Source organism: Crotalus tigris, unplaced genomic scaffold (assembly GCF_016545835.1).
Source record: "Crotalus tigris isolate CLP2741 ecotype Arizona unplaced genomic scaffold, ASM1654583v1 scf7180000017753.6788120, whole genome shotgun sequence".
Classification (NCBI taxonomy): domain Eukaryota; kingdom Metazoa; phylum Chordata; class Lepidosauria; order Squamata; family Viperidae; genus Crotalus; species Crotalus tigris.
In genome coordinates this window covers 2,190,917-2,206,319 of record NW_024096615.1, presented here as the reverse complement: position 1 = coordinate 2,206,319, position 15,403 = coordinate 2,190,917, and the positions used below count along the sequence as shown (strand labels likewise).

The following is a 15,403-nucleotide window of genomic DNA, read 5'->3' as shown; positions in this document are numbered from 1 at the left end:
AGGGGGAAAGGAGTTACGGATGGAGCCTGGGTGTATGAGTCATCATCTAGGAATTTTTTTTTGTGCCATCTTATGCCTAGTACCAAGACCTAATCTCTTTGTTCTGAAAAGGTATAAAAGGTGGCAGACATCTTTTCTGGTTGTTGCCTTCATCTCTCTACCAGCCACGAAGAGAGATGGGGTCACCCAACTCTGTTTTGATCAAAATAAAAGTTGTTTGCTTGCTGAAACCTCGGCTCAGGAGTTTCTTTGGCTCTTTTAAATTCCTGAGTAATGCTAGGGCAATTGTGAGGTTAAGTGGAAAACCTTACAATATCTTACCTCCGGCACCAACAACCCCACCCAGCCAGTCCACTTATTCTGGGGCTGAAGGAGCAGCTTCACTCTGCAGCTCCATTCTGGCCTGCATTTTGCAGTCAGGCCTTTCAGGAAGGCCTAGGAGCCATAGCTCAGTCCTCGGCTACAGAGGTCTTACAGAACCGACTTACGGTTTGAGTCAATGGCTCGGTTCTTGGCTGCACAGGCCTTCCGGAAAGCCTTGTGACTGAAAAATGCAGGCCTGGCTGTAGAAGACGCCTCAGAAGTGGGCTGGTAAGGAGAGGCCTGGCTGCAAGATAAGTGCATGCAGGGCGCATGGGGCAGATCCACACCCCTAGCTTAATTTTTAAGCATGTGCCTCACCCCCAAACTAGGGGTTATTTTGGGGGTAAGGCTTATATTGCTGGCTTCATAGCAGAAAAGCAGCAGCCTTTTACTCATATGCTGGTGAAACTGTAAGAATATGAGATCTAAGGAAAACAGCTTCAATAGCATGAGTAAAAGACTTCTGCCTTTCTGCCATGAAGCCAGTGTTCCTGCAGTCCTCATGGCAGAAAAGGCCTAGGTGGAGCCACAGCAGCCTCCTGCTGGCTGCTGGATGGCTGGTTTGAATGAGCAGCTTCAGGGAGTGAGACAGCCTGTTCTGGAATGCTGGAGATCTTCAAAAGGGTACGTGAGTCACTAGAAATGGGATGGGGAGGAGCAAGTGGAATCTGGGAGGCTAGCAAAGCAGGGATTGGGGCATGAAGGTAGCAGTGGAAGCCAATCATCCCGGAGCTTGTAATTCAGCCTGATGAATTCTGAATACTGCAGGAACGCTAGCCTCATGGGGCCAGGAACACAGACCTTCCCATTCAGGGAGTGGATCAGCCTGTTCTGGAACTCTGGAGATCTTTGAAAAGGTAAGTGAGCTATTGGGAAAGGGGTGGAGAGGAGCAAGTGGAGTCTGGGAGGCCAGTAAAGCAGGCCCAGTGCCTGGAGACCTGGCAGGGGAGCATGGGGGACAAGCAACTATGAGGAGCATGAGATATCTCAGTGGGTTGTGGGAGTCCTTGGGTGGTCAGAAACAGGTAGCTTGTTCCAGCAGTAGGCCCCCATGGTCATCTCCACCCTGAGAAACCTCATGTGCACTTAACGACCTGTGCATTTGTTTGGGGAATACATTGGGGAAAGCAGGGAGGTATCACATTCTTTTAACATGATCCAATCAAGAAATCCTTGAGTTATGAATGTAAGTGACCGGCTCTACGACATTCGTAACTCAAGGATTACCTGTAATGCATTCTAACCATTGCATCACCGGGGTGAATCAAAGACAAAATATTGAGATAATAGATTTAAATATATGTATTAAATCAGTAATGTTAAAAAAGACTATTGATTAATCCATATGTCACATGTTGACAGAAAATATTCTAGGACTATTTCTATGAATTATGTGCTTTCCCCCTCTACACCTCTCATATACAAAGAAACCTATTTAAGGCTCTGGAAAAGTCAAATGATAATTGTTACATCTGGAGTACCATTAATACATTAATACATAGTGTAGTCTTGGTCTGATCAATAGTAAAGAAAATGATAAAAGGTAACTTTAAAAAATCCAAAATTTAGCAGTATCAAATAATAACAATAACAATAATAACTGAAATACAAAGAAACAAGCAATGTATCCATATAAACTTTAATTAAGAACCTTGCATTGTAAACCAGATGATACAGTATATAATCAGTTGTGCCAACAACTGTTGGTAACTGAATATTTAATTTGTACAGCTGTATAGAACAATGAAAACCTGGGATTAGTTCATTAATCTAAGTGATGAAATCTCACACAGGTGTATTACAGCTTAAATTAAATACATGTGCTTTGACTTTTTAAATGTTATCCATGCAAAAATATGCATTTTGGCAAAAACAAACAAACTCGTGAATGTAGGCTATATAAAATATGAGTTAAATTACATAAAAGTGAACCAAATCAAAACATATAGAAGACTCCCAAAGGCATTAGTTTCTTTTGCACGAAGATACTTTAGTTTCTTCAAATAAGTATATAATTATAAATAACATCTATGAATCTTCTAACATTCAGTTAAAAAAAATATCCTTTGACCCACTATTTAAAAAGTTTCAAACTGTAACAAAAGTAAAACAGTATTATTGATATTTTGCATGAAGAGTTTTGTCTTTTAAAATGTAAATGTATAATACAAAGTCATACAAATTAAAGAACAAGCATAAAGTACTGACAGATCTGTTTTTGGTTCACATGGATGGTATCATGGGAATCTACAATATCAGTTTTAAAAAGTTAAATTCTATTTCTAAAGCAGCTAGCAAGACTCTGCTAATAAAATATGACTCCACGCTTATAATTCTGGAAGCATCAGACATTTGCACTATTACTTGAGCCAGTGATTCAGTATAACTTGAGCAGTGTTTTTTTTCTTTTAATTCATACCAAATTCTCAATACATCATAGTTTCTGAAAGAAATAAGTATTCTTTTTTAAAATTTTTGAATATAGCATAGAAACAGTCAGAACAAAGACATTCTTTATCTTTTGTGGGAACCCCACATTTGAAAACACATTTAAAGAAAACAGAATAATTGAGCTCCATTTTTGAATTGTAATAAATCTATCTGTTGGGATCATTAAATAGGGAAAATTGGATTAGGATTTTACAACTCTTATTTACAACTCTAGAAAGTAAAACAATATTAATTCATTGGAAAATGCAAATCATTTTCCTAAAGAAAGGCAATATGTGTCTCAGAAGAAACAAAACCATTCAGATAGATTTTAACTGCTAATTTGTCTTCTTTTTATTGCATATTTATTTTTTTATTACATCATTTGTTTTGATTTTTAAATACTACTTTAAATACTATATTTGTGTCAATATTTATGCAATCAGGTAATTACTTTTCAAATTTCCATTTTATTTATAATGAATTAATAAAAAACAAGGTGTCTGTAATATTAAAATCTAAATTATGTCATTTTGATGGAAGTCAACTTACTCAAATGTGGCAATTACATTTAGATAGAATAAAATACTAAAAGTAAATTTGTTTATATACCTTATAAGATCATTTACATCAAAATAAACTCTGTGATTGAGATAAACCCCACCTGAATTGCATTATTTAAAACAATATGTTGAGTTAAATTCTCATTTTATAATGAAGGTGCTGGAATCCTTTGCTGTTAATACTTATTAATAGATCCAGAAATAAAGTCTTTTACTCCTTAACTTGCATTCTAGTGTTTTCAATTCATTTATTCACTTCATGTACAAAAGCTGTAAAATGAGTGCAATGCTTTTGCTTTGACTGTATCTTTAAAAACCTGAAAAGTCATAAATGACAGGGGCCATTAAAAAAAATTCAGTACACAAAACAGAGATTACACAAAACTATGGACAGATGTAGTTGCTTCTACGTATACCACATACAATCAATTTTTCAATCTCTATTATGTTTTTACAATTTATTATGAAAGTTAAAGCACCTATGTGTGGTGGTTTTATTTTTACTGTACAGCTTATATTATTTTATTTAACACTACACTATAACTTGCTCATTGGACCGAATCATGCAACTGTTGCAGATCAGCACAAGTGTTTCATAAGGCATAATTGAACATGTTAAAAACTTTCAAAACTTGAGTTGCTTGATGAAGGAATTTCTGGGTCTCTCAATTCTTGAAGTCCATAGTTAAGTCAGGAAGATAATTTACTTGGAAGTGTAATTTATTTGACTTAGGACGATGCCTCAAGAAATAATAAAAAAAGAATTGAATTCCTTTTAGGTTCAGTCCTTTGCACTAAATTGAGGACATATTCAGGTACATTCAAAATTCCAAAAAGGTAAGGATACCAAGAGCAGGCAACAATAAACCAAGACAGCTAGGGAATATTCCAGCAGCAGCTCCTGGAAAATCAAACAAGTTTGCATTTTATATAAAAGACTGAAGATTAAGCAAGACTACAAGTAAAACAGAGATGTTCTAAAGATTCTTTCCCAAATTGTCTTCTCTGAAAGGTGATATTCAGATATTCTCTAATTATTTGCTAAAACTTGTCGTATTGTAAATATTTTATATTCATGTTTCTCGTCATTTTGCCTCCGTGTGACTTCAGATTAGATTTTACTCCTGACAACTACACAGACAAGCTCCTGCAGTTTGTTTTTCTTGACAACATTTTTGGGAAGTGGTTTGCCTTTGCCTTCTTTCTAGGGCTGAGAAGAGTGACTGTACCAGGATTAATATCAATATCAATAATGAACTATCAATATCAAATTGTCAGCTTTGGATTTTCTTTTCCTGAATATCAGTAGCAGCAGAACATTGTCAAGATTTAAATCTAACCATTATTACACCATTAATACTCTGAAAGATCCTCTGAAGAATGTGGATCCCTATCAAACTTGGGGGCTTATCATTCAACATTATATCATCACTTATTTTATAATCTGTTCATATGATTTGCTCAGTAAAGTAAAGTAATTTATCCCATGTAGTATGAAATAATGCCTTTGTTATTGCCCCTAAAGTGATCATCCATCTCCAATACCTTCTATATTGCTGCCCAATATAGGTGACTACTTCTTTTAGCTGGGATGACTTTCACACTTTGTGGGACTCTACTGGTGGCTACACCCTCAGCATTCTTTGTTTGTCCCTTCCAGGAACAGCCCCACAATAAGGAAGAATAGCAAGATTTGGGGAAGGGGACTGTTGTGAGAAATGGATAATTTGCTTCTCTCAACCACTAAAATGTATATTTATGATACGTTTACTATTTGAATAACTAGAAGGCAAATAAAATCATTTCTGTCTCAATGATTTGAAAATAAATAACCACTGTGTATATTTATTTATTTATTTTTATATTTCGTACTTCTTAACTCACTATCTCCATCGGATATAAAAGACACAAGGAAACACATTTAAAACACCTTAAACTTAGCTAAACATTAAAATATAGAAAAAATATAGAAAAAATAACATCTTTCGTACTCAATTTCATTTTTTTATAGACATACCTGGAATTTTTACAAGAGCTACTTCTCCATCTCCCCCTTCACTGTGGACCCGAACTTCAACAATGTACTGACCTTTAACAGGTGCAGGAACTTCTATATAATGGTTACCAGTCTTAAAGAGTGTACCATTAAATTGACCATCTGGTCTATAGAGCACCTTTTAAAGAATAATAAAAAAATAGCATAGCAAGGTAAGTTCACAACAAATTAATAGTCCAGGTCATTATAAAAAAATCAAGGCAAAATATTTATAAATGCTGTCTTGAATCAATATGATTATCCATTTTATATACATTTTTGTAAATAAAAGTGAAAAGCTCCCACTCCCTTTTTAAGACTTAGAGAGAGAACATTAGCTAATTATATTTAAGTAACCTGTATATTTACATTTTCTGTTGTTTCTATGGTGTAAGCAGGAAATCCAATCATTAATTTCCTTTATATGATCACAGGGAATAGGAAACAGTAGTGGTATTATAGGCATACAGCATTAGCCAATTACTGTTATAAGAAGTAAACAACAACACTTCCACACTTCATATGAAGAACTATATAAGATGGAAGCAATCATGTCCTGTCTCCTTTATGGTTCATTCTTTTTCTGTGCTCTGTACACCATTATTTCTAATGTTTCCTTCTTGCTGAAATGAAGAAAGTACCAAATAGATTTCCTCAGTTAGTGATCACTACTTAATACATCGCAAGGGATGTCCAGCCTTGGTAATTTTATGACCTGTGGACTTCAACTCCCAGAATTCCCCAGCCAACACCCCGGCCTACACTGATCTCCAATCTGCTTTCTTCTTTCCACCATTGAAAAAAAACAACATGCATGCCATCATACAGTAGATGAATCAGTTCTGAACATAGTAGATACTAATACAAAAGTTGATTGATTGGCACACTTATTTGTGTAAGAGAATAAGAACTACACAGGTGTGTTTCTCTACCTTATAGCTGTTTTTATATCTTGTTATGGCTCATATTAGAAGAGAATTTCTAAGAATTAGCTGAATTATCAGTATAATAGACCTTGAGGGAAATTACGTAAGATTACTGTATACACTGGTACCAAATTTAACTTTGCTTTTTATGGTCTAAAATATCCTTTCCTAAATATCACCTTTCTTCCTTTTAAATAGCAATTTACTTTACTAACACACAATTCAAATAGGGCAACAAAACAACCAATATTACTCAGGCCCAAAAGACTTAAATATCAATCTTACTTTATATCCTTTCACAGTAGATTCATTGGACTGTGACTTAACATGCTCCCATGTGATAATGTACTTTGAACCGGACCTTACAGCATCAATAATTCTTGGTTGCTGCCTTGGAGCTAAAAAAAATAGCACGTTTCTTTATTCTAACCAGTACAATTAAATTTTACAAACATTATTTTCTCATTCCTACACATTTGTTTATTTATGTCCACAAGTAAAATTCACCAATGGTATCATCTACTATCTACTTCCCATTCTGATTTATACAATTATTCATAGATACCTCTTGCTTAAAAATTGTCACCAAATGTTATGCAGCTACTGTCCAGCATTTGCAGACCACGTCACAGTGATCTATAGAGAAGCAAACTTTGCAGTCAAGATGTTACTGTTACAGGATCTAACAACTTGACACCAGAGATCTGTGTATCTACCAATATGTATAATTTATCAGCAATGACTGAGTACATTTACACAAACTGGCAACTCCATATGAAAAAAATTAAGGTAATTAAAACATTATAATATCCACAACCAAATATGGAATATTTGAAGCTCCTAGGACATTTTACATTGAGCTCATCCTTGAGCAAAGAGTTTTAAGACAAATTGTGTCTGATGAAGACTACAGATATAAGTCTCCTTTATTCCATGTCCATCTGACCTTATCTTTACTATTCATCTCCATCTTCTATTTTAGATGCTTACGTGCTTTTTCTGTAACAAAATCCAAAGGATAATTGTAAGGTCCAATGCCAGCTGCATTGAAAGCTGCTACTTTTGTATAGTATTTTGTATAAGGTTTCAGGTTTTCTAACATTACTGAAAAATTCTGACTGCTCACTTGCACTCTATTTGCAGCTATTTCTTTTTCACCGCTGGACCAGTAACTGATCTGTAAAAATGAAAAAAAAAAAAAAGGTCAAATGTAAAAGGAAATATAATTACTCCTAATTATTTCAGAACTAACTCAGCAGAAGAAATAGAAAAACTGGCATCTATGGATTCTCAGTCATCCAGGTCATGGTTGTTCCAAAGTTGCTGTTCAAAAGGCAACTGGTTTTTCTTGTTTGTTTGGGGTTTTTTTGAAAATGTTGTCCTTCTCATCCAATAAACTTCTTCATTTCAGAACTGAAGAAGCTTCTTGGATGAGAAGCAAAACCAAGAAAGTCCATTTGCCTTTTAAACAGTACCTTTGGGGCAGAGAAACTAGAAACACATATTTTTTTCTGAAATACTCCATTCACTCCCTGTAACTCCACTATTTAGATTGAATCCTTTTGGAGGAATCATTTTAGAGGAGTCACTATGACCTTGTTAGAGGGGTATATGTACATTTGTGCATGAGCACAATGATTGGGGATTTTCCCAAACCAAGAATCTGGAGCAATTGGGAAAAAGTCACTAAAGGCTTCCTAAAGAAAGATAGAACACTGGGAAGTGATAGTCAAAGGGAAGTGATTTTCATTCCAGATTACTAACTTAACAACTTAACATGTGAATCACTTAACATGGCAAGAAAGGTTGTAAAATGGGGTAAAACTCACTTAACAACAGATATTTTGGGCTCAATTGTGGTCATAAGTCAAGCACTACTTGTATCCTTTTAAAATATTTTATGGATTTATTAATCTCAGAAGTGATGGGGTTTTGGCAGGTTGATAGGAGAAAAAAGTTTATATATTGTAGATAAAGCTTTTGTATTTAGCATGTCTAGATGTCAACTATGGAAGTGTCAAGTAATTTCTTCTAAATAGTGAGAATGGATCAGTTGCAGTTTGTGATATCCAAAGTTGTCAACAACCTACTTGGAGAGGTATGTTGTACCACTCTGCTTCCTTGGTTAATCTGGTTTTTAATTTCTAGTTCGGAAATTATTAGAGGTGCATTGGTTAATATCATAACTACTTCTCTGTTTAAGGGATAAAATATTAAAACTCTTTTGAAGAAGCCCATTCTGTATTTTTCAGAATTGTAGGGAAGTGTCTCCCTCTTTCTCCCTATGATTGAGTAACATGAGTGAGAGAGTAATGGCTTTTCAACTGAGTTCAGCTATATACAAAGCATATATTTATAGTTTAGTCCATTAGACTCCACAGCATACTAAGGCTTTGAGACTTCCTTTGTTGACTTGAATATATTTATTTGAGGATCCATATAGTTTGTTTTTCAATCTTCAAAAACTTTGATATTATTGACCATGGCATCCTCCAGAAGCTTCTGGAAGACTTTGGGATAGGAGATATAGCTTATGCAGAAGTTCCCTTCCTATCTTTTAGAAAGCTTTCAGATGCTTACATGAAAACAGCTCAAAATGGGAACTATTTTGTGGCATTCCTCAAGATAACATTCTATGAAATGCTTTTCAATATTTATCTGAAGCCAGTGGTGGGATTCAAATATGTAAACAAGTGGTTCTCTGTGTGGATGCTGCTTCCAGAAGTCCATTCTGGGCCTGGGCAACCAAAAATTAGCAACTGGTGCTGCCGAAGTGGTGCGAACCAGCTGAATCCCACCACTATCTGAAGCCACTGGTGAGATTTGGAGGTTAGTATTGTTCAAGCTTTTCTGGTAGCTTCAAGATTGGACTCATTCAACTGCAATCTATAGTAGTGGCCAAAATTGGGAAAAGTATTTTTGAGGTTTGATGGCTAATAATACCATTTTTTTTGGTATAGTACCATAAAATTATATATCAATGGAAAGATAATTTAATCAAGAATATAATGCAACATAGTTTGTTCAATTATCTGTACTGTATTCTATGAAAAGTTATAGCCAAATAACCAGAAGAAGGAAACACAACTTGCTTAGGTTGATATCAGGTAGCATTCCTTCATCTGATTGTAGCCAATGAGCATGAGTTTTTAGAGAGCTAATCAGGTATCATCTTGTTTTGGCAATGAGCCAGTTAGATCACAGTAGGATTTAGTTATTGATGTCATGTACTGAAGCTGAGAGGAGGACATTTGTCAGTGTGTTATGTGATCACTATCAAGTTGGTTGGGGTTTTTTGTGTTCTTTCATTTAGTGAGCTTGTAAAACGTAATAAAATTAAAATAATGGTGCAAAGAGTTGACTGGTTGCCCAGAAAGCGATGTAAAATAGTATTATTAAGTGAACAAAGCTACAGTTATAAAGAAATTAGAAGAAAAATTGGTGGAAACTTAACCAAAGGTGGCATTTCTACTGTACACTTTTCCCAAAAGGTTTCCATAATTTTGGCCACTACTGTAATTCTGTGTTCTTTGCAAAGTAGAGAGGTCTAAACAGGTTTACTAGCTTTTGACAAGATCTTTAAACCAATTTTTTTACAAACATTTAAATGATTATAACTGTTAATTTTAATTATTAATCCAACTTATTTTGCTTTATTTCCATTGCAATTTGAACAATTTTAATATTGCAATTTAAGTTTTAATACTTCCATTTTCAATTTGTTCTTATTGTAGGCCACCAGGAATTTTGATAGTTGATACTACATCAGGTAAATACATAAGTTGAAGTATAAGAACTAGAATTCTTATAATTAGCACTACATATAAAATAATTAGGAAGTTGAATAAAGAATAATAGTATATCCATTTCAGCCTGAAATCAGTGCTTCCTTCAGTATAGACACTGAACACTCTATATAGGTAGTCGACTAATTGAGTCCAATATTTCTGTTGCTAAATGAGATCATTGTTAAATGAATTTTGCTCCATTTTACAACTTTGCTTGCCACAGTTGTTAAGTGAATCACTGCAGTTTTTAAGTTAGTAACACTGTTGTTAAGTGAATCTGGCTTCCCCATTGGCATTGCTTGTCAGAAGGGTGCAAAAGGAGATCACATGACCCCAGGACTCTGCAGCCATCATAAATATGAACCAGTTGCCAAGCATCTGAATTTTGATCATATGACCATGGGGATGCTGCAATGGTTGTAAGTGTGAAAATCAGCCATAAATCACTTTTTCAGTGCAGTTGTAATTTTCAACATGTACTAAGTCAAGGACTATCTGTACTATGTGAAAAAGGGAACCATTCCAGCAGACAGAAATAAGATAATCAGAGGGAAGTAGGATATTCCTTTTAGACTTTATTCTAAAAAACAGAAACCGTCCATTCTAAATAGCAATCAGTGTTCTGCCATCCTGGTATTGTTTTATGAATTCCAATTTATTTGCTATCCCTCTCAATGGAGAGAGTCATACAATCATTGTAATTATTTATACTATTTATTAAGTTATTAAGAAGCAGTTTCACAATTTATTACAAATCTAAGATTTAGGAGCAGTTCAGCATGGTTCACATGCCCAATCATTTTATCAGGTTTAAGTGAAGGAGTTTCCCTACTGTAATTGCCAATATTACCAAAATCTTGTCTTGGTCATTTTGATTTTAAGATCCATCTCTTTCCTATTTCCCATTACATATAACTAACCTTGATTTAGATATGTTTGGTGTATGTTAAACTATGTGTAGGTTTAAAAGAAAAAATAAAGCAAAGGAAGTTTTAGCAAATGCAATATTAAATAAACATAGGACTTGTTTCTTATCATCAAATAACACTATTTCAAATCACTTCCATGCAAGAGAAGGAAATCCTGGTGTTGCTTTCTTCTAAATCTAAAGAAGTATCTTCCTTCTGCCTTCTGAAATACTTAATTTTACTTTGACAGAATCAGTTCCTTTTGTAGTAGTACAAATAGTTCTTACAATGGTTTGAAATTACAAGTAACTTTTCTTTTAGATAACGTTTATTATCATTTTTTCCTGTGGGTACATTGGCACCCATTAAAAATGAAATTCTGTTACTCTTAAAAGTGTACACATACATAACACACATATAGACATGATACATGCATACATATGTATACCTACACCCATATATATATATATATATATATATATATATATATATATATATATATATATATATATATATATATATATATATGTTTTCTGAGGTTTTCGCGGGTATTTGTATATAGGTCTTTGGTTGTTCGGGTTTTCTCCCGCGTAAAATTGGAAGTGTCTTGGCGACGTTTCGACGAAGTCCATTCGTCATCTTCAGGCTGGTGATTTTAGCTTCTTGCTTTGAGCAGCAATGTGTGGTTTTAGCTGTTTCTTCCTTTTAACTGCCAGTGAGGGTATGAACTGATTGGATGGGAGCTTGGCTGTGTTCTGATTGGGTGGAGGTGTGTTCTGAATGGTTAGGGGCTTGGCTGTGCTCTGATTGGCTGGGGGAGTGTTCTGTTTGGTTGTGCTCAGGTTAGTCTGAGTTGCAGAGGGGTTTAAGATTTTGGGGTTAGGGAGTCGTTTGTCAATAAGGGCAGGTTTCCAAATGGCTGGTAGGCGGGAGGTATCATCTCGCTTGTTCATGCTGTGTGGGCGTTTTTCTATCTCGATGGCTTCTCTGATTATTCTGTTATTAAAATGTTCACTTTTGGCAATGGTTCTGGTATTTTTAAAGTCAATTTCGTGTCCTGTGGCTTTAAGGTGTTGGACCAGGGAAGATGTTGGTTCCTCTTTTTTGACTGAGTTCTTATGTTCTTCAATGCGTGCACTTATTCTTCTGTTGGTTTGTCCGATGTATGTGGTGGGACAAGTGGTGCATGGGATTTCGTATACTCCTTGATTTTCTAATTCAATTTTATCTTTGGGGTTTCTAAGGATGGTGGATATTTTTCTGTTTGTGCAGAATGCTGTTTTGATGTTGTGTTTATGAAGGATCTTACTGATTCTGTCTGTGGTGCCTTTTATGTATGGGAGGAGGGCTTTGCCGTTTTCTTGTTTTTTGTCTTGGATTTTGGTGGGGGTTTCTTTTTGGATTAGGTTTGTAATCTTATTTCTATGGAATCCATTGGATGTTAGTACCAATGTACTAACTGTACTAATGTACTAATTAGTTAGTACCAATGTACTAACCAAGCTGAAAGCACCAGCTTGAAGATGACGAATGGGACTTCGTCGAAACGTCGCCAAGACACTTCCAATTTTACGCGGGAGAAAACCCGAACAACCAAAGACCTATATACAAATACCCGCGAAAACCTCAGAAAACATATATATATATATATATACATACATACATACATACATACATACATACATACATACATATTTTCTGAGGTTTTTGCGGGTGTTTGTATGTAGGTCTTTGGTTGTTCGGGTTTTCTCCCGCATAAAATTGGAAGTGTCTTGGCGAGGTTTCGACGAAGTCCCATTCGTCATCTTCAGGCTGGTGTTTTCAGCTTCATGCTTCGAGGAGCACGAAGCTGAAAACACCAGCCTGAAGATGACGAATGGGACTTCGTCGAAACGTCGCCAAGACACTTCCAATTTTACGCGGGAGAAAACCCGAATAACCAAAGACATATAGATAGATAGACAGATAGATAGATAGATAGATAGATAGATAGATAGATAGATAGATATTAAAAATAATACTAAAGATAAAAGAATGATTTCTGGGTGTATACATACTAGGAAATAAAACATGAGCACCAGGAAGAGTTAAAATATTAAAAGTTTTATAAAACATTAAAAGTTTAAATATAAAACATTTAAAAGTTTTTTAAAAAGCAGACCTAGCTTTCGTTGGCTCCTGCCAACATCATCAGGGTGCAAATAAATCAATGGGAGAGGCATTTATAAACAAGCCAGCGCCTGCGCTCGACTTCTGGACCGCATAACAGGTCCCAACCGGCCAATCGCTGCACCTGTGTCAATTGCTACACAATTATTCAGTTTGTCCTCATTCCCCCCATCTACATGCGTACTAGCTTTCATTTTCCCACCTCTCTGCATCTGTGACTCAAGAGGGCACACGGTCATTCTACAATCCAGTGTGTGATCATCATCACCAAGTTGCTTCCCCCCCTCCTCTCCCTTGAAACCTTCTGCACAGATGGATCTCTTCTCCCCTCCACCCTTTCGACATCCATCACCATCATGTTCCTGCTCTCTATTCCGAGATCCTATTACAAACATCGTGCATGCACTCGCACTATCTGACTTCCCTTCACACTCGGTCTTTCTAACCATCCCCCTGCTGTAATCCTTGACAGCATCAATCTTCTTCTTTCTTGTAATAGTTCCTGTTCCATTCGGGGAACCAGTCCATGATTCCTGCCATCCGCTAAGCGGGGCGGCAGATACTCTCCGGGGTGATCGTTTCAGCGCCCAATCTAATTGGCATCCAATAGTCACCCCCTCTTCTTTCGTCGCTCGAAACGCTGTTGTCCGGGGATGTATGATTGTTTCTGAGGCAGGGAGCTTACAAGCGCTCTCCTCCCATGCAACCGCAGGGGGCGTGGCTTTCCTCGAACGCAGTGAATAGGGAGGCGGGTTGAACCCGCATGTTGTCGTCCTTCTGTCTTGTGGCAATTTGAGGAAAGCCACGCCCCCTGCGGTTGCATGGGAGGAGAGCACTTGTAAGCTCCCTGCCTCAGGAACAATCATACATCCCCGGACAGCAGCGTTTCAAGCGACGAAAGAAGAGGGGGTGACTATTGGATGCCAATTAGATCGGGCGCTGAAATGATCACCCCGGAGAGTATCTGCTGCCCCACTTAGCGGATGGCAGAAATCACGGACTGGTTCCCCGAATTGAATAGGAACTATTACAAGAAAGAAGGAGATTGATGCTGTCAAGGATTACAGCATGGGGGTGGTTAGAAAGACCGAGTGTGAAGGGAAGTCAGATAGTGCGAGTGCATGCAGGATGTTTGTAATAGGATCTCGTAATAGAGAGCAGGAACATGATGGTGATGGATGTCGAAAGGGTGGAGGGGGGAAGAGATCCATCTGTGCATAAGGTTTCAAGGGAGAGGAGGGGGGGAAGCAACTTGGTTGCTCGCCCAGCCAATCAGAGCACAGCCAACCCCCCAGCCAATCAGAGCACAGCCAACCCCCCAGCCAATCAGAGCACAGCCAAGCTCCTAACCAATCAAAACACACTGTAAGGACCCACCCCACTTTGCATCTTAAGAAGACAGAACTCTTGGAATAATTCTTCCAACAGGAATCCTTTATTAAGAGAAAATGGTTGCAGGCATGCTAGACAGGACTTGGGGTTCAAGCTCTCCCATTCAAGGTTTTAAGGGGTTCCCCAGTAGTCCCACCCAATCAACCCCCCTTCCAGTGATAGTTTCAAGTATCACAATTCCACTCCCTTTCTTCTTTCTTCCGTCTGGATGGAGACTTCAGATAACTACATGAAAGGCAATTACTCTCCTTTGGTATGCTAACACTTCGAGGTTACAATAAACACACATTCAGCATTTAGCTCTTTGAAGTGTAAAGAAGGAAGTGAGGGCCATAAAGCCCCTTTGTTCTCCCCCTTCTCTCCCTCTTATGGCAGAATCCAGAGAAGGCAGAATTGGGAGTTTCTATATTTGATAATTTAAAGATGAAATATAATTGGATTCTGACACACACCTCCATCCAATCAGAACACAGCCAAGTTCTCATCCAATCTCATCCAATCCACTGGCAGTTAAAAGGAGGAAACAGCTACAATCACACATTGCTCCTAGAAGCACGAAGCTGAAAGCACCAGGCTGAAGATGACGAATGAGACTTCATCCAAACATCGCCAAGACACGTCCAATTTTACGTGGGAGAAAACCCGAATAACCAAAGACCTACATACAAACACCCGCGAAAACCTCAGAAAACAAATATCAAACCTCTACGGGGAGGAAATCCACCATCTGACCAGGACCTATGAAAAACTTGAAGTCCAAAGAGCTTCCATTCCTACGCAACCGCCGAGATTAAAATTTAATCCCCACATGTTTCCAACTGAAATTCCA

At 37.0% G+C, this 15,403-nt stretch overlaps 1 protein-coding gene across 5 annotated transcripts in view; it reads right to left on the bottom strand.

Moving 5' to 3' along the window:
* Positions 1 to 1,983: 1,983 nt before the first annotated feature.
* The window catches only part of CNTN1 (contactin 1), a 370,454-nt gene continuing 357,034 nt past the window's right edge, over positions 1,984 to 15,403 (bottom strand). For 4 of the 5 annotated variants that reach the window (XM_039340676.1, XM_039340674.1, XM_039340672.1 and 1 more), the window contains 4 exons: positions 7,308 to 7,494; positions 6,603 to 6,715; positions 5,374 to 5,530; positions 1,984 to 4,257 (listed from right to left, as the gene is read on the bottom strand). In XM_039340676.1, the coding sequence (XP_039196610.1) occupies positions 4,178 to 4,257; positions 5,374 to 5,530; positions 6,603 to 6,715; positions 7,308 to 7,494 (537 nt within the window). In that variant the 3' untranslated portion in view covers positions 1,984 to 4,177. The remainder of the gene's footprint in view (positions 4,258 to 5,373; positions 5,531 to 6,602; positions 6,716 to 7,307; positions 7,495 to 15,403) is intronic. The other variant, XM_039340675.1, reaches the window with a different exon arrangement.